The following is a 19,076-nucleotide window of genomic DNA, read 5'->3' on the forward strand; positions in this document are numbered from 1 at the left end:
TTAGAGCACGGCAGAGCGGAGCCAGGGTGGGTTTGCATCTGCCTGGTGCACTCAGAGCTGCTCCTGCTGTCAACCCCCAGGTGTTTGGCAGCTGGAGCACGTCTGGGGGCAGAGCATGCAGGGCAGCCGTGTAACAGGCTGGCAGGTACCCAGGAACAAATGGATTAACTGCCTAAGGGGAATGAACTGGTGGCCCCTAGACATTGTCCAGCTGTATCCCTGGCCCCAGTACAGGCACGCCCAGCGCCCCAGAGCCTGGCTTCATCAGCCCATCTCAGGGCACTCGACACAGGCAGCAAGCGCCATCGTTGCCCTTGCCCCGGAGCAGGACACAGCCCAGCTGCAGCAAGGGGCCGCGTTCTGCGCTCAGGGCCGCCGGCCCAAGCGGATGACGTCAGGGAGCCGGGCTGCGTTCCCACTGTTGGACCGAGGCTGATTGTGCCAGTGACCCCCAGCTGCCTGACCCCCCCCAGTGTGACTGGCCCCGTGCGTCTCCTCCTGGCACACCCAGCCCGTGCTGGGGCTCACCCCCATTCCCAGGGAGCAGGACATCCTTGTTCTGAGTGCTGGAGCCTGCAGAACGCAGGGATTCAACATGTCCAGCACAGCAAACACCTGGAGCCAGGGGACAACCGTGTGTGGCTGGGAACATGCAACGCAGGGAGAGCCTGCAAAGATGCCTCCCCTGCAGCAGGGCTAGGGCACAGGCACACCCTGGTCCTTACAAAGGTGAAGGCAGGGCAAGGTTCAGAGAAGCATAAGCTCTGATAGCAACAGCTGATAGCACCCTGCCCTGCCTTCTGCCCACTGTAGACTAAGTGCTGCCATCCTCGTGGGCGAAGGGGAAGCGTGCTACAGATGTGGGAGCAGACGCCTTCCTGCTCCCCAGCCGATGGGTCCTGCTGGGAAAGGGGCAGCGCAGCAGAGAGGGCACCCAGCCGCATCAGGGTAGGGACCCAGCTCCACACCAACCAAGAAAGCCTGCTGCTTTCTGTACTGGTTTAATGTGTGCCAAGAGATTGGCCCAAAGCCCCCTGAAGCAAAGAGAGTCTTTCCAATGATTCTGGCAGGATGGAGACCCCCTGGAGCAGCTGCTGGTGTGACAAGGGGCACCGCTTCTCCAGCTCTGACGGCTGAACAGTTGCTAGTCCTGGATGTGGGGAAGGAGGGCAGAGCTGTGCAGCGCCCAGTGCACCCAGCCAGCCTTGCCCGGCTTGCAGACACCCCCAATATGCTCCTTCTGCCTACACCGCTACAGCCACGCGTGCCTACGCTTATCACAGCAAGCCCCTCATGTCCTGCGGCCCCGGGCTGCCACGGGGAAACGCCTTGCCCACCCCATCATGGTGCCTGCAGCTCCAGCTTAGCGACTGTCATCCTGTGAACCTCATCGGGCCCGTCTGCAAGGCGCAGGGCTCGGGCCCAGGCGAAGAACTGGGCAAGCGGGTAGTCGCTGCTGAGGCCAGCTGCTCCGAAGGCCTGCAAGAAACCAGCAGGAAGGTGGGAGGTCAGGACCAGGCTGACAGGACCCAACAGCAACAGCAGTCAGAGAGGGGTGGCCAGTGGGATGGCAAATGCTGTCAGCCCAGGGAGTCTGGGTGCCGGCACGTGGCTCCCAGCAGCAGAAGGTTCTGGCCCGGAGGCTGCAGGTCCCAGACCAGGGGTAGTGCAGGATGCCTGGACGTGTCTTGGTCCTGACCCAGCGGGAAAGGTCTGGCACTGCCTCCTCAGGCCCCAGAGGCGGGAGACAGTGAAGAAGAGACTGGGCATGTCTGTGACCTGAGGAGCCAGACCCGGCTTCAACCACCTGCCTACTTTACCAGAGCCGAGCTCTTAGCTGGGGAGGGGCTGAATGAGGAGCACGTGCCCCTTTGCTCACCTGGATGGCACGGTCGGTGACACGCAGAGCCATGGCCGGAGCCACCAGCTTGATCATGGCAATGTCCAGAGCAGCTGCCTGTGCACAGCCAGGAGAAAGCCCATTACTCTCCTCAGCCTGGTCGGCAGCCCTCCTCTACCCAGTGCTGGACTCTCTGCACCCACCTCTCTGGCTAGACCACCCGCCCCAGGCTATCCTAGTCCCAGCCCTTGTCTGAGCCTAGACGGGTGCACTGTATCAACACTGCCATCGCAGCAGTACAGGGAGCAGACCCCTGGGCACGTTAGCAGGGAGCCCCCTCTGTGGTTCTGCTCAGGCCTCCAACAAGGAAACCCATGGCCACAAGACTCACCAGGCCAGCTCCTCCCTGGAGATGAGATACCTCAACGGACCAGGCCGTTCTTTCAGGAAAGTCACCGCCACCCACCTTGTTGCCAACCGTGTCCATGAGAAGGGCAGCCTTCAAAACCAGAAGCCGGGCCTGCTCTATCTCAGCTCGGGACGTGGCAATGTCTGCCAGGATCGTGCCCTGCTCTGCCAAGGGCTTCCCAAAAGCCACGCGGGACTTCACCTGTAATAGGCACACGGGACCGAGGCCCATCCTGAGTGTGAGGGGCCCTGGTCACTGCGCAAGACCGGACAGAGCAGAGTGGCTGCTGACAGGGCCTGGTGCAGCCCCTGCTAGAGCCCAGCCACATCTGGGCTGGGAACGGGGGAAAGAAGCCTTCACGCAAGTACCAGGGCTTTGGTTACCATGTAAGCCACATGCCCCTGGTCAGCAAGCAGCAGCATAGTTTCCAGCCTTCCCTAAGTCTCTCCTCAGCCCTGCAGTGGAGGCGTCTGGTGCAGAGGAGGGACTGCATGATGGAGACGCGGAGCAGGGCTCAGGTACCCACCCTGGTGCTGGTGCCAACAGCAGGATGGGTTTAACTGGCCTAAAGCATAAGAAGCATGTGGCGATGCTACAGCAGCTTCCATCTGGGAGCACCTGGGGACGGACCAACATGTGGAGGTGGTGGGGAATGGGAAGGGTTACTCCCTGGCGAGGAACAGGGAAGAAGCTATGCAGGAGGCTCTGTCAGGGTGCACAAGCAGCTGTTCCCCCTCAGGAGGGCAGATCACAGAGAAGTGAGGATGCCCTGCAACACTCCCCGCACGTGCCAGAGCACAGACCTGCCCACGCTGGGACGCAGGAAGGCTGCGCTCCCACCGCTGCTGCAGAAGGGATCAGGTATGGGCAGAGGGACTGTGCCAGCGACACTCACGCGTTCCTTCATGAGAGCCAGCGCCCTCTCGGCAAAGCCGATCAGCCGCATGCAGTGGTGGATCCGTCCAGGCCCCAGTCTCCCCTGGGCAATTTCAAAGCCTTGGCCAGGTCCTAGCAGCATATTCTCCTTTGGCACACGCACGTTTTCAAATAAGATCTCCCCATGGCCAGCTGCAGGGACAGGCACAGAGCAGGAGAAGCTGGGGGGTCGCTTGCTACCAGGCTTGGGATTTCCTCCTCATGCTTCCTCTCTGCCTGCCCCACGTAAGAAGGGGGGTGGGTGTCATGGCTTGCATCTCATGGGGCTCATTTGAAGTCCAAAGGGAAAACTCCCAACTGGCTTCACTGGGTTTTGCACTGGGCCTAAGGCAGGAGCCCCTGAAGGCCTGACATTGCTGGCAGCAGGGAGCCAGCCAGTAATGGTGCCCTCTCCAGTGAGCTCATAAACAGGGGGAACAACTGGGTTTTTCTAGTGCTTGAACAAAGATTAAAGCCCAAGGCAAAGGTCCGGGAGGGGCCTCCCAGGTCTGCTACCTGCTCCTGCCACACTCACCTGATCTTCTGCACGCAGAGATTGCAAACAAAGAGAGTCAAATGCTGAGGGTTTTTTTTCCTGTGGTTTCTCCCTGACAGGGGCAGGAAACATTACCTAAGGGCTCAAGAGTTGAGCAAACAGTGGGTAGGATTTCTGTGGGGGCTAAGCAGCGGTTTAGTAACAAAACACCGTCTACTTCTGTCACTGACACCTCTCAGTAACAGAAGCAAGGGCCCTGTGTTTGCTTTAGAAGGAAGTAGCAGGATAATACGCTGGGTGCAGGATTATCCTGCCATTCCTGCCCTGCACAATATGCTTGGGAGACAAGTCCTGTCACACAAAGGCACAGAGAAGTCACGCGATTTGCCCACGTGGAGTCAGCAGCCAAGCTGGAGAGAGGACCCTGGAGTCCTGTACATACTAGGGAGAAGGGAGGGTGTGACTGCAGGCTGGGGCTGGGGTCTTTGCTGGTCTGCACTTCAGCTTCCCCCTCAACATCACAGGGGAAAATAAGGCCCAGCTCCTAGGGGAACTGTGAGGCTGCAACCCCAGGGAGGCTCAGGATAAAGGTGGCTATCACAGGCATCACAGCATGTACCCTGGCAAAACCAGAGCCAGGCACCTTTGTCCGCTGTGAGGGGGACTGCGTGATGCTCACACCCCGGGGGTTTCTGCAGGTGCCTGCGGTGGCCCGGGCAGAGCAGGAGTGGAGGACTAGGATGCACGTGGACTCGCTGCCTCACCTGGGGGGTCGTCCAGGCCATACACGCTGAGAGGCCGGGTGACGGTGACGCCTGGGGTGTCCATGGGAACCAAGAGCATGGACTGCTGCTTGTGGCACGGGGCACCAGGATTCGTCTTTCCCATAAACACGCAGAGCCGGCAGCGAGGGTCCAGTGCTCCTGCCAGAGGGAGAGAAAGCACAAGCCCGCCTAAAAGGTGCTGAAAACTTCAGAAGACAAATAAAGCCTAGGGAGCTCCAGCCTTTTTACAGAAGGACTGCTGGAGCTGAATTGGGTGCCCCAGGGTCACATCCTGCCTTGGTCGGTCAGCTGAGCACGTGGACCCAGCCAGGCTGGCCACAGCTAATGTAAGTCACGGTTACTGTTCTGGGTGTTTGAGGAGTTTCAGGCAAGTGGGGAGGAGATAGGAGCAGAAGGGCTCTGAAGAGTCCTTTTCCCGGTACGGGGAAGCTGGTGAGAAGCCACACACTGAGAAACAGTCGTCTCCGAGACCTGTTCAGCCCCAGGCTGCTCTGCTCCAACTGCCAGAGGTGTTCACCAATGCTGGCTGCATCTCCTGTGAACCCGCCTGAGACCACCTGGCTCCCAGCCACGCCAAGCCCCTCGTGGACAGCAACCACTTGTGGTCCCTGCTCCCTAGCAGAGAAAGCTCCACAGGCCACATACAGCTCCCTGTATTGTTTCGGTTGGGTCTCTCCACAAAGGCTTTCCCTCCTCCAGACCAGCAGGAAGCTGTGGGTTGCAGTGTGGGTGCTTCTTGGTGCTTCCCTACCTCAAGCAGCTTGCAGCAGCCACGAGTTTACCCGAAGCAAAACAAGGCTGTTGTAACTCTGCAGCTGGGTTTAGCAGAGCATGTGCAGAGACCACACCCTGGGCCTGCCACAATGAGGCCATAGGGTGACCAAGGTGCAGGGCAAACCTAGCAGGGTCCTGCGCCTCAGCGGCTACCGGGCCAGCTTCATGCAATCAGGGGAGCCCCCAACCTGGGGAGGAAACCACAGGCCTCGAAGCAAACCTGAAATCCACCACTTGTGCCCGTTGAGAATGTAGAAACCCCCTTCTTCCACGATAGAGGACTCGATGTTGGTGGCATCAGACGAAGCAACCTAAGCAAAAATGGGGCGAGTTCAGACATGCACCGGCCATGAGCCGCAGGAAGCCCTTTCCCACCCTCGCAGAGCTGTGTTGCAGAGACGCCCAGAGGGCTGGAAGCCTCAGACCCAGCAAAGGAAGGAAGCGAATTTGCCTTGGCAGGAAATTGAGCCTCAGCAAATGAAAGCCCCCCTTCGCTTCTGAATGGGGCTGTCCACTTGGGGGGGTGTAATTCAGTTTAACTAGCCTATTTCCCATGGTCACCTCCAGTTAATCTGGATTAAACTTTCCTGACCATACCTATGTGGACAAGGCAGGCACAAAGCTCTTGCAGTCCCGCAGCCACCATTGAAACTGCTTGCCAGGAGGCCATGACAGCCATCGATGGCCAGGGTGGGACCAGCCCCCGCCTGAACAGAGGGGCTTCCCTCCGTCCTGCCGCAGCACTGACCTGTGGCTCTGTCATAGCAAAGCAGGAGCGGATCTCCCCATCCAGCAGAGGCTGCAGCCAGCGCTCCTTCTGCTCCTCTGTCCCATATCGCAGCAGCACCTCCATGTTCCCAGTGTCAGGGGCTGAGCAGTTGAATATCTGCAGGGGAAAAGCCCAGCACTGGGGTCACATGTATGGGAACGGGAGCCTGCAGATCCACCCCAGAGCCCGCTGCCTGCAACTCCTGGACTGCCCCATCCAAGCACCAGGAGCTTCTGCCAGTTGGACAGCAGGAGACTGATGCAAGCTCCAATCAGACTGAACTTCCAGCCAGAGCACCAGGCAGCCCCCAGGCCGGCATCACTTCCCCTCCTTATGCAGCATGGACAGATGAAGAGGGAGCCGAGCCGCGTTCTGGCCAGCACAGGCTCCTCCAAGCAGCATGAATGTTCTTAGCCAGGAGGCTGGGAGGACTCCTTGCTGGAGACGCCAACCAGGAGTTCCTCGGCCAGGCCGAGGGCTGGGGACACTCCCTGCTGGAGGCAGGTACCTCAGGTGCATGCAGAGACATCCCCATGAGCTCGCACAAGTGGGCATACTCCAGGTTGGTCAGACCTGCTCCGTATCTCACTTCTGGGTCAGTCTCCAGGGGTAAGAACAGGTTCCACAGCCCTTCGGACTTGGCCTTTACCTGAAAGAATAAATTAGGATGACACGAGGCATGGTTCCCCTCCGGACCCCCTGGCCCTTCAGAACACCCTCCGGGCAGGAAGGGAGGGTGTGCTTCGGGCACGGGCAGAGCTCAGGGCAGAGTGCTGCCCTTCCCATTCATCAAGAGACAAGGATCACACAGAGCAGCATGGCCACAAATGGGGCTCATCCTGCCGCCAGCCCACAGAAGCCTTCATGCCTGGACTTGGCCTGGGATCAGGGTCAAGCTGGGTCCTTTCTGTCATAACAAAGGCCCTGCCACCAGAGTGCAGCTGATGGAGAGAACCCAGCTCCCCCTCTGTTAGCTGCACAACCAAGATCTGGTAAGGACACAGGGCAGCGTTGGCTCAGAGACGGCTGGGGGGCGGACACAGGCAGCGAGCACGTCATCCTAGAGAGCTGTACTTTGAGGTGTCGCTGCTCAAAGCAGGAGCATCACTGACCTTCAGTTCTTCCACGAGCGGGTGTGGGGTCCACCTTGTCTGCGACACCTGGTGGTCCCTCAGGGCCTGCTCGGCAGGATAGATGTGGGCATCCATGAATCTCCTCAGTCTGCGATAAAGATCCTGTGCCCTGCCAGAAAGGCCCTCAGGAGAGAGAATCAGATGGGCTGGAGCTGAAGAGGAATGGGGCACAGTGACATAGCTCCTCCTGGGGAATGGCCCCTGCCAGGCCCAGGTGCTGTAAGGTCTCCCCGATGGCTTCGTAGCCGGCATGGCTTTAAACACCCGGAACCCTTCCTTTGTGGCGAAATCCCAGGCGAGGTCGGCTATGGACTCGGCCTGCTTCCCACCACTCTCTGCTGTGGCTGAGCTCGCCTGCCCTGTGTGAAGCAAGCAAAAGCATCATCCTCTGCTTGGAGATCCACAGTGCAGAGCAAGGCAGCAGCGCCCAGACCAGAACCAGCCCTACAGAGTCCAAAAGGGACGAGACAAGAATACTGCCTTCCCTCAGACAAAACACCAGCCCTCTGGGCCTCCTGACAGGCTCCCACCAGCTCCCTGCAGAAACAAGGCCCGAGCAGCCCAGGGAACAACCTGGGACAACCAAGACCCTTGAGGTTTAGCAATGTGCACAGTTCCTGCTCCACTGACAAATCACACCCTTTGCAAGGGCAGCTCCCTACTGCTGGGGGTTACCCCATGGGAGATACTGCTGGGAGGGATAATGTCCCTGCCTCCCCATCTCGCCTACGGGCCAACCTTGCTGCCTAAACTGAGTCCCCCCAATTCGAGTGTGGTCTCCCCTCCAACTGGGGAAAGTCTGGCCAAGGCCAGGAGGGCAAACCCCTGCTCCCATGACAGGGGTCCATGCAGAGCAGTCAGCATCTGGTTTGTATTCCAGGTGCCGGGCCAGGCTCAGCCTGAGCGAAAATCTATCCCCACATGACTCTCAGCAGCAAGGCTCCCAGAGGGATATGGTGGAAAGGAGGGACTAGAATCCAGCTCTTCACTCCTGCTCTGGACCTGAGTTTGCCTCTCAAGCCTTCTGTCTTTGTCTCCAGATGCCAGAGCTGCTCAAAGTTCAGCCTGGTGCCCTCTCGTGGCAAAACCCTGCTGCACAAGCTACTGTGCTGATGCCGGAGCCCAGCGGCCTCACCAGTGAGCGAGCGCTTGTAGACGCCCTGCAGGATGGCAGCCACTCTGAAGAAGGAGAAGGCCATGTAGAAGTTCCAGTCCTCTATGGGCGGGATGCCCATGTGACCGCAGTACGTACGAAAGTACTCCTCCGCCATGGGGATTCCCAAGTGTGTCAAATCGCAGTTGCCCAGACCTGAAAGAGGAATAGGGTGGCACCGTGACTCAGCCACAGAGTGGAGCTGTAAGGCTGAGCTTCCGCTCTAGAATCCCAAAATTTGGGGCATTTTCCTCCCTTGGGAGGATAGAAAACTATATACCCCAGGCCCAGACCAGCTCTGGGGAGTCGGCTTATGCCTATGCTGCTAACAGCATGTTCAGAAGGGGCTGGACGGGTCTCTCCAGGGACTTGGAACAGAGAGAGAGAGCGGAGGATGAGAAGGAAGAGTCCTTTCCCCCATTTCCAGCCACGTGCTGTGGACACCAGCCTATTCCTGCTTCCCAGGTCTGTGTTTGAAGAGGGCAAGAGATGTGATCTGTGCCCAGCACTGTACCTTTGAGCAGGCTGAAGCTAGATGGCAAATAGTGAGCCATGCAGCTATAGGCCACATCTGAGATGGGGTCTCCCAAGGTGGAAAGCTCCCAGTCAAGGACAGCAAGGACTTGTGGCCTCTCTGGGTGAAAGATCAGGTTATCCAGCCTGGACCGGAAAGACAAGGAGCAAGAGAAAAGTTGTTGCAGGAAAAAAAGCCCCACTCACTAGGGAGAGCTGCATTCCCCATAAACAGGTGTCCAGGAGCTCTGTGCAGTTGGGGGCTGTTCCCAATCACCCCTCCACCCTCGGCAAGTGACGGGCAGAAGAGGTGCTGTCTGTTAATGATTTGGGTGCCTACATCACTGTTTGTTGGGCTTTGCGCAGTTCCCTTCTCAGCACGGAGTTGAAAGAGCTCCTGGGATCTGGGGACTGCTGCTCGCGTGCAAAGAACCCATTCAGGCTGATTCTGTTTAGCAACTGAATGGGAAGCCGTAAAGCCAGAGCACAGATGAGCATCAGTCTGCCACACATATCCGCCCTGCCCCACCAGCCACCAGCCCCGCCTATCAGGTCCTGACAAGGCAGGTGAATGGCAGCTGTCCGGGCAGGGGCAACGGGAGGATAGGAAGGGACAGTAAGGCGGTGGCATCTTCTGCCCGTATTACACACAGGAGCTCCGGCAGAGGGCACCAGTGCCCACGCCGGCAACAAGACAAGTCAGGATTTTGCTCCATGCCCAACGTAGTAACTTCTAATGACAGAAGCCAATTGCACCATGAGCTTCCTGCTTTCTGGTGTCATGCCCCCAAGGGTGGTGACCTCATGTGTCACATGGGCCACGGGCAAGCTCACGCCCTGGGTCACACCAGGCTGCATCCAAACACCGATCTGTTCCACCCGTCAATAATTCACGTGATGCCTCATCATCCCGAACTACAGGAAGTGGAGCAGGAGCTAGCTGCCAACCCCCAGCCTCAGGTCTCTGTTCAGCTGCTGCCACCAGCCAGAGAGAGACCCCAGTGTGTGGATCAAAAAGCAAAGTGGGGACAAGACCCCTGGGGTCTCGACTTCCAGCTCCTGCCTTGAGCGGCTAAAGTCCACTGCCCTCCAGACGGGTTAATGGGGAGGAACACTCATGGCTCTGAGCTGACAGCAACTTCTTTGTGGTCTGCAATGTTGGGTTGCAGAGATGTCTCTGTCTCCAGAGCACTACACCTCTTGATGGCCCAAGGAAGCCGTGGCAGATGCAGGCTCCCAGGTGCTGAACATGCACAGGTCCATATGTACAACAGGCCTTGGAGCTGCCACATTACACACACACTGTCCTGCCCTGCTAACACCTGGGTGCTCACTACCAGCTTGTACCTGAAATCTCCATGCACGAGAGTGACTTGGTGAGCCTGGGGGAGGTGCAAGGGGAGCCATTCGATGAGCCTCTCCATGGCTTGGATGGTGTGGGTTTCTGTGGCGCGGTACTGCTTGGTCCAGGTTTGAACCTGCCGCTGAACGTAGTTCCCTGATGCAGAGGGAACACAGGCTTTGAGCATGATTATGAAAAGCATGAGGCTGTTAGAAACAGCTACAGACCTGCTGGAAACCCTCCCAGAGCCAGAAGTAAAGCTGGCCCACCTCCAACCAAATGATCAAGCATTTCACTGCTGCCATGGGCTAGGGCCAGCCCTAGCAGAGCTGGGGAAAGCTCCTGGTGGCCCAGGTTATGGCAGGGTCAGGGAAGCAGGGATGTCCATCGCCTCCCTGCGACTCTGCAGGATGAAGCCACAGCCAGACAGGGCGGGATGTGGCACAGGGGCTCTGGCCAGGTGCTCCATGGTGAGGCAGCCACGTTCTGTTACTGCCTCAGGAGGGGAGGGCTCTTTCTGTATTGTTGCTCTCCTGTGGCAGAGGGTAGGGGGGCCACATTCCCAACCTGGGCATGGGGTCAGTCTCTGGCAGGGATGGGGGTGATATTCTGACTGGTTACAGATCCCCAGGGCCTGAAACAAAAGACCAGCTCCAGGTCCTGGCTCCCAACTTGGCAAGAACCCTCAGCCCCTGAGCTGAGAGATCAAAGAGCCCTGTTGTGGACGGCAAGGCCCAAGCACCGGTAGGATGCTTGGAAGACTCTGCAGAGATCACAGACCCCTGGAGCATCCCCAGCAGCTGGGATGGGCCTGAGGACCAGTCCCACCTCCTCTGCAGCTCCCCTGCCCGTGCTGTCCAGAAGATTTGGCCCAGGTCCCTGACACAACGGAAGGCCATGCCAGCACCCCAATGCCCACGGGTTTCCTTCTCACCGTGCTTCCCATAATCCTCCAGTCCGGCTGCTTTGAGGTCCACGCTGTGGATCTGAGCAAGGACTTGGTTCATGGCAGTGTAGATGGCTCTGCGCTGGCTGGGCTCCAGCCCGGGGAGGGAGGGGTCCTTGTAGACGTGGCCGGCGCAGTATTCCATCAGGTAGAATGGCGTGCCGATGATGCTGGCGGACAGGGGAAGCAGAGGCCTTTTAGCGACTGTCCTTTGGGACTCTCAATGCTCTGAGGTGGCATCAGGGCAGGAGAGCGAGATCAGAGGCTCTGGGGTGCCTCCCAGACCCCCTCTATAGGTAAAACCTTGCCTCCATCCTGTTCCGAAGCCACATCCCTCACCGAGGCAGGAAGAGCAGCTGTTCTGTCTCCACTGTCATACACAACCTCTGTGGGCAAACCTGATGTCCCTCTGCTTCCACAGCAGCGCCCAAGTCCCAACAGCTGCTGTCGGCACACATCCCTCTACCTGACTGGGATCGTGGCCTCCCTGCCAGGGCCACGAGCTGCTGTCTCCTGCACCCCGTCGTAACCCAGGACCCCACAGCAGCTGCTGTCCCACCCACGGCCAAGCCGGGGAGAAAACACTCACCTGGAATCTTCACAGAGGGCCAGCACTCGAGGGACAGGCACGCCGGCCTCCGCCAGCGCCCTCAGCACCCTGCCGGGACAAGCAGCGGTCAGTGCAGAAGGGCTCAGAGTCCAGAGGGAGCCCCATGCAGATGCGTACACCCTGTCTTCTCACCTGTACTCCCTCTCCACAGCGTGCGCGGATGGGAGCAGCTTGCCCGGGGGCTTCTTTCTCAGCACTAAGCGGTGGTCCCCGTACTCCACGTAGTACGTCGGGTTCGACTGGCCATGGCTAAACTGCCGGACGAGCAGAGAACCTGCAAGTTCCAAAGCAGAGGTCTCGTGGAAAGCAAAGAACAGGAGCCTAAAATGGCGAGAGCCGAGAGGCTGAGCATCGCTGACTTGAACCAAAGGCCCCCTGAGAGCCAGGAACACACAGGGTGCGTTTTGCCCAGTGCCACCCGAGGCCAGGATGCTCCGGCTGCAGTGTGGAGAGGGGAGGCATGCTGTCAGACTTAGCAAAGCTAACAGGTTGGGGGCTGTGTCCCCGGCAGAGCTTGCTGCTGCCTCTTGGGTCTGTATCTCTGTGCCTGGGTTACTGCAGTGAGCTCTCTCACACAAGGGGCTGTACGCTCTGCCCAGACCTGCAGGGCACTGACTTACACGGGTAGCCAGAGGGCCGTCTGGAGTCCTGCTGAAGTCCAAGCAGGGTGTCTGGGAGCCTGGGACTGCTCTGTGTTGTGCAGAGACTTTCCTGCTTGGTCCCCCTGCATGGCTGTGCCTCCCCTAGGCCCCAAGCCTGTGCCCTGTGCCACAGGGACCTCTCTGGCTATTGCCAATGGGGCAAAGGGAGACGCAGCTCCAGCAGCAGCCCAGGGCAGCTCCCTGGCGGAGGTCTGCAGCTGCTGGTGAACTTTGAGCCTTTCATTAGCGGCCTGGCTTCCCTCCCATCTTCCACTTGCGCTCCAGTGATTAACTAGCAGCCCCGATTACTCCAATTCAGTAAGCTGCCGTGAGTGCTGTCAGCACGAGTTCTTCACCAGCTTAAAGTGCAGTCAGTGTGAAAAGGCAGAGGGTAAAAACAGCCCCTCCTGACTTAGCTCCCTGTGAGTTCTCAACCAGCGCTGCTGGCTTTAAAGACAAAAAGCAGGGGTTTTGTTGCATCTTATTCCTACTTTGCAAGAGAAATTCATAGACAGGCCTGCCAACTAATACCCCACTGCAAAACCCTGGTGGTGACAGATGATACAGGAACTAATTTATATGTATACAATCTAGTTGGTCTATAAGGTGCACATCTACCCAGCCTTCTGCCTGATGTCAGACTAACATGGCTACCTATGTCTCTCTGATACCTGGAGCCAGAAGACTCCATCATGGCTCTGTTCGATGAGAAAACTCATGTTTTTATGTGAAAACCAAGCACATTTGATCTGTGGTTTTTCTGAGTCACTTTTTGGAACAGAGCAGAAACGTATTGGACTCTCATTTAGGTAACACTGGTGTCTTTGTTTGGCCAGCAACGCCTCTGACCCGTGAGGTTACAGCATCTAAGTCAATAATAAAGCGTATTTTATAATGCATCCCCTGTCCTTACATTAAACTGTAGTGAGAGTCTGGAAATAAGGGGCAGATGAAAGAAGCAGAATAGGCACTGGTTTTGGAACAGCTACAAGGCACAGGGACTTCCTGAAGGTTTTAAAAACTGGGGAGTTTTAAAATCCAAACTAATCTTGAGCTTTTAAAATTATCTGGTTTGGTTCAGGTGCCAGGGATAATGGGCAGTGGGGAAAATACAAGTATTTGGGCCTTTTGTATGAACTGGTTCTCAAAACCAACTATCAAAGAGAGACTGTCTGTGAGCAGAGACTCAGCATTTGAGGTTCTTAAAGCCCAGTGCCAAAGGAAACATTGTTGTGATTTGTTTTGACATTGTAATGAAAGAGGCATTTTTTTAAAGCATATCCCTGCAACGTTCACCTTCCACATCTCTCACAATCCAGCCAGGGCTTGAAGACATAGAAATGAAATGGGCTGGAAACAACAGCAAAGTTTCCCGGTCTGTTTACAATGCTGCAGCAGAGTGAAGTAGCCAGATAAACAACCTGCCTGAATCATAAAAGGGAAATGATAGACGCTGAATTCTCTCGTAATAATCCACATTGTGGTTAGCAGCATAGCTAAAGCAAGTGGTCATATTTAAAGGACAGTATTTAAATGACAGTGGATCTGGCACCGTTGCTTTAAAACCTGCCTTAACCTAAGGCTTTCTAGATGACGAGACACTTTCATTCTGGTCCCAAAAGGCAGTCCCAGAGCTGCATGGCCATGGCAGCGACTGGAATCCCCTGGCCAAGCAGTGAGCGCCCGCCAGCAGCATCAATCACTGGTTCTTAGCCATTAACAAGGGTTGAGCAAAGAAAACCCCACTCCAATAAATGCCATTTAGAAGCCTTGTACCCAGAGGTTTCTGGGCAGGCTGCACACCCCTCAGCACTCCAGCTAATCGCAGTGCTGGCAACTAGAATGTAGTTAATTTCAACGTCTGGAATTAGAATGAGGCAGAATCATACATGAGCTCTCAGAAAGCATTACCAAGAATACTTCAAACAGACCAACCTTTTGAAAAGAGCATGAGAAGGTGCCCAAGTCGTGAGAGTGTTTTGTTACATCCCAGTAGTCAACAGTGTTAGGATTGTTACACACTCATTAGTCTTGTGCAGGAAAGAGACAACGAATCTTTAAGGCTGTAGGGCAGGAGAGTTGCAATACCTGTTGTGTGGCTGCCTAGGACATTTTCCAGGTACTTCTGCAGAGGCACTTGTGGGATTTCCATGGTTGGCCTCACAGAGCGAGTGAATGGAACAGCCCCCCTCAAAGGGAAACCCAGGAAGTTTTCTAACTCTTTGACAGCCACTTCTGGATCATCAACCTGATATTGGGGCAAGAGGGAGGGTTAGGTTGTAAATGGGTAAAAAACTTCCGACTGTTTGGTTCAGATGGGTCATTTGGGATGACCACGCGCTGAAGGCAAAACTAAGGCTACTTTAGTCTCCTTTGAGCACCTGTTCTTTCCATGCGTCTTATCTGGAGCCCTGTAAGCCCTTCCCCTGGAAGACAAAAAGGCTTTGCACTGCAAATACAGGCTGGGACGTGTGTGAATGCCCCCAGAGAGGGCCAGAGGGAAGCAGAACTCAGTCCTTCCAGGGGTCCCATCCTGTCTCCACCTCCCTTCTCCTCAGCAAAACCCTCTTTCACCCTATAAGCCAGTCAGCCCCCACGCAGCTTGCTTCCAAAGTGAGGTCAGTCTCCCAAGCCTCTGTTGGGCAAATTTTGTTCTTCTTTCCCAGGCGAGAAGCTGAGACACAGAGAAGATAACTGACATGCCCAAGGCTGTGCAGAGAGTTGGAGGCAGAGCTGGGAACAGAGCCTGAAAACTCAGACCCTGACAGTGACCCCTTGTTCAGCCCTTCAGCAACAGCGCTCACTTGTCAAACAAGACTATGGGCATGGGCAGCGTATGAAATACGGCAAGTCTGGCTAGGCTTGGGTAACCATATGCAGCCCATTCAGGTCAAACCCCCAGGTGGCTGTGCCAGTGCTGCTCTGTACCTTCAGCGTGCTCATGCCGAGCTGGGCTGCCGCTTTCAAGTTCTGGCCAATATCATCCAGGAAGATGGACTCATTTGGCTGGACACCCAAGCGCTCCAAGCACAACATGTAGATACGAGGGTCAGGCTTGCATATCCCTTCCCGACAGGACTCGATTATCTACAACAACAACCATGTTGGAGGCGGTTCCACAAAAAGGCACCGCAATTCCTGTTCATGAACATCAGGGGAGTCGTACGAACAGAGGGCATGGGTAAGTCTGAGACTCCTGTGTAGCACAGTGAACAAGGGGCAGAGTGCTGGCAGGGCTGCGGTCACTGTCATCCTTACAGGGTGGGAAGGAGCTGACCCAGGCAGCTGAGTGTTTTGCTGCCTCTTGCCTCAGCTGGGATGGTGCCAGACAGCACAGGTTGAGCAGCACCAGCCAGTTCTTGCTGGAGAGCCATCAAGGAATACGGCTGTGAGAAGATACGGTGGATGGTCCTCTTTCCCCCAGAGTCAGCGCTAAACCAGCAGCTCACGTACTGCTGTCAGAGGAGATGCAAAGTACAGTCCTGACTGTGACACTTATCAGCCATCCCAGTGGTAGAGACCTTAAGCCCAGGGTTTCTGACCCCCTTCTAATCTAGAAAACATTTGTCTCCATCAATTCCCACTCTGCTTAGAATTGGATGCAACATTAGCTTATTGCTTAGAGACTACATTGATAGGCACTGCAGAAAGAGAGCTAAGGCATACGTTCTCCTTCACTTCCTGTCCTATATATTAGTATTGTCATGTTGCCGGAAGCTGTTATACAGCAACCGCATTCCACAGGTGATGACATTTCATTACAGGGTATGTTCTGTGTACAGGATATGGAGTTATTTCTGTGCTCTGAAACTGTGTGGAAGAAAAGGCATGATAGAAACAGAATACAGCATTAGAATATGGTATTTTAAGAGGCCAGTTTCACTATGAAAACTGAACAGAAAATAATCCCTGTGTTAACAAGGTGACTTTTTTCCCACACATGCTTTTTTCCCCCCTGCCTCATTAAGGCTATAAAACAAGGCCAAATCATGAGCAAACTTTTAGCGGTCTGATGGCATATATAGCAAAAGAGGACCGTGTTCAAGGTTATGTCATTTAGAAGGGGCTGAACTGAAAGTACCTAAACTTTCCTCTTAATGTATTAGGAATAGAACTGAAAGAATAGGGCCACATCTAGAGTAAGTCAAATTGTTCATCTAACTGTAAAGCACTCATGACTGCCCCGAGTAAACATGTGTGAACAAGGTATAACTTGTGGTTAAAACAAACGTAGGAAACAGTGAGTGCAAAGGTCCCTGCCGAGCCTGGAATGTGCTGAAAGTTCAGACAGATTTAAAATGACAAGCCAGCAAAAACCTGATTATTGATTTATGTCTAAAAAAGACAAGCCACAAGACAGCTAAAATGATTGTGAAGCCAAGTGGTTGACTGAGAGTCAACGACAAGGAAGGCTCTCCTGCCTAGAGTATTTGAGGAGCAAATGTTCTACCAGCCAGCGCATGGTGGAGGAAAGGTCACTTACTTCATACACAATAGCTGTAATTCAGGAGCATCCAATAGCTCAGACCTCACAATGCTGCCCACAGCCCAGCACAGTGCCTGCATTAGCTTACCCCGCAAAGGAGAGCACATTCACCTCTTCATGAGTCCACGCCAGGGCCAGGCATCCTACCTGCCTAGACCACATCTTAAGATTCAGGGACACACAGCAGCAACCTCCAATGGGGAAAAAAACCCACATGCAAAAGTCCAGCGTGCTGACTCCCCACAGCCCATTCAGCTCTTGCACTAAGGGCAGAGGCTTGCTCTGGTGCCTGTAGCCACAACGGCCTTTTCTCTCCCCTGGGAAGATGCCAGCTGGCCGGCTGTGGGACACCACACCAGGCACACCCTGTATACCATTTGCAACGTGCTTTCAGATCTACTGAGGTAGAGAGTGCTTCAGAAGGGTAAAAGTGCTAATTATAGAATTTTTCATCTCCTGAGCCTCTTGCACAGTACCCCAGCATGACAGATAGGCAGAAGTGTGTCTGCACAGTATGCTGGCACTTTGCGATGACCCACTAAAAACACAGGTGCCCGCTACTCACTAAAACCCACTCGGTGGGTCTGCTACAAGAGCTGTGCCTTAAAGGACATACCCAACATGTCGCACTAGTGCACGAGGTATTGCTGTTACCACTGTTGCTAGCTTGGGACCTGCCTCTTGAGTATTGCGACGGGTGCTTTTCATACACTGGACAGATATCTGAGCACATTTGGGCTTACCACATCAAACTGCTTTCGGTCGAGGGGCAAGAAGCTCGCCCCACTGTGCAGGTAGAAGTTGTTGCTTAGAACGGCTGTCTTAAGGCCTTCTGCCCGGATACACCGTATTGCTTCGGTCATCACGGGGAGCTGTTCTGACATCTCTTTGCTGGTGAGGTCAGAGAGAAAGGAGTCCACCGGAACAGGGGAGTTTGTCTGAGGAGCAAGAAACACCCCCCCCACCAAATGCTCATCAGCCTCTTTAGAGAGAAAATAAAACTTTATGCATCACCCGGAGAAATGGACCGGCTGACCCTTGCCTCTCCCTGTAACGGAGGCCGTCAGCCTAGCTCACCGGCTACACTGTTCATAACAAGGTGCCCTAGAGCTTCTGCGTTGACTAGTTCTACAGGGGGAAGGTGCTGGAGTTCAGGGATGACACTAGGAAGGGAAACAACTCGCAACTCCTTTATTTATCACGCAGGCCCTTGCCATGGCATCGGATGAACCCACCCGGTTACACGTCAGCCGTCAGAGTGGCAACCATCATTTTACACTCAGCTGCCTGGCCGAGAAGAGGAGCGTGAAATCGCTTTGAGCTCCAGCTACAGCCCAACGCGCTCTGCCGAGAATAGAAATCCTCTGCTGGGGATCCCGCCGCATCCGCGACAGCGGCCTCTCTCTCCTCTCTCCGCGCCGACCCTCTGGCAGAGGCAGGCACTGTTCCTCCGCCGGCCCTCTCCTGACACGAGGGGTGGGAAAACGCGAGCGCCGAAGCCAGGGAGGCAGAAGCAGATGAAAGTAGCAGTGTGAAGCCTGGATCGGCAGGTGGGTCCATGCCACCTCCTGCAGAAGCACGTTTAGGAGCCCGTGGAGCAGAGAGGAGGGCACAGCAGGGCTCTTTCCTGAGTGCTACGGCTTCTCTAGGGTTTACGGAGGCCTGAGAGAGTTGTTAAGAGCCGGGAAGCAGGGCAGCAGGCTTACGATCTCGAAGCACTGCTGTGCGAACGCTTGCACGAACTCCGCCGCCGTCAGCTCCCCCCTCACGTACTTCATCCAGGGCCGGTCGTCCCCGCCGCAGATCAGAGCGCGCTGCACCGTGCCGGGGGGGACGCGGTTCCACACCTCCCAGTCTGCGCGGGACACGACGGCGCGACGAAGAGGTCACGTTTACGCCCCAAACCCGTCCCCGTCTAGCCCGTCTCCTCCCAGGAGCGCATCTCAACCCTGCTGGAGACCGGCCGCCCCAGGAGGGGTGGGATGACGGTGGCAGGTTACTCTCAGGATAGGGGCCGGGCACTCACCTCGGGCCCGCGCGTAGGGGGAGGGCAGCAGCACGCCGCCCATGTCGAAGACCACGGCTCGGCAGAGCCGGGCGGCCCGGCGCGGCACCCAGGCCTGCAACAGCCAGCGGAAGCCCATGCCGCGGCCTACCCGTCACCGAGGCAACCGCGTGACCTTTGCCCCTGCCGGCGACTCGCGCGAGAGCACGCCGCCGCCGCCGCCGCCGGCTCACGTGACCAGGTACGGTTTCCCGCCCAC

The 19,076-nt window shown here is 56.1% G+C and overlaps 1 protein-coding gene across 6 annotated transcripts; it reads right to left on the minus strand.

Moving 5' to 3' along the window:
- Positions 1 to 987: 987 nt before the first annotated feature.
- Positions 988 to 19,045, minus strand: ACAD10 (acyl-CoA dehydrogenase family member 10). Of its 6 annotated transcripts, XM_090064002.1 has the most exons (20): positions 18,839 to 19,045; positions 18,519 to 18,667; positions 17,556 to 17,750; positions 15,255 to 15,413; positions 14,415 to 14,574; positions 11,818 to 11,959; positions 11,665 to 11,733; positions 11,064 to 11,245; positions 10,135 to 10,285; positions 8,789 to 8,934; positions 8,257 to 8,430; positions 7,101 to 7,480; positions 6,497 to 6,637; positions 5,968 to 6,105; positions 5,440 to 5,530; positions 4,425 to 4,583; positions 3,145 to 3,317; positions 2,307 to 2,450; positions 1,880 to 1,957; positions 988 to 1,479 (listed from the first exon to the last, which is right to left on the minus strand). In XM_090064002.1, the coding sequence occupies exons 1-20, from the start codon at positions 18,954 to 18,956 to the stop codon at positions 1,342 to 1,344; spliced, it is 3,087 nt and encodes a 1,028-aa protein (XP_089920128.1). In that variant the 5' UTR covers positions 18,957 to 19,045; the 3' UTR covers positions 988 to 1,341. The 6 variants fall into 6 exon arrangements, 5 of the variants coding, with proteins under 5 accessions (XP_089920128.1, XP_089920130.1, XP_089920129.1 ...); XM_090064004.1 differs by lacking the exon at positions 15,255 to 15,413; XM_090064003.1 differs by lacking the exon at positions 2,307 to 2,450.
- Between the last annotated feature and the right edge of the window lie 31 nt (positions 19,046 to 19,076).

Source organism: Crocodylus siamensis, chromosome 9 (genome assembly GCF_052110815.1).
Source record: "Crocodylus siamensis isolate JL-2025a chromosome 9, ASM5211081v1, whole genome shotgun sequence".
NCBI classification, from domain to species: Eukaryota; Metazoa; Chordata; order Crocodylia; family Crocodylidae; genus Crocodylus; species Crocodylus siamensis.

Excerpts from the sequence above, each read along its gene's own strand:
- ACAD10 (XM_090064002.1), bottom strand. The coding sequence starts at position 18,956 with ATGGGCTTCCGCTGGCTGTTGCAGGCCTGGGTGCCGCGCCGGGCCGCC. Across the intron at positions 11,960-14,414 it reads CCTAGGCAGCCACACAACAG|GTTCTCTGCTCGTCCGGCAG; the intron begins GTATTGCAACTC and ends TGGAACTTGCAG. Across the intron at positions 3,318-4,424 it reads TGGCCTGGACGACCCCCCAG|CTGGCCATGGGGAGATCTTA; the intron begins GTGAGGCAGCGA and ends CTGTCCCTGCAG.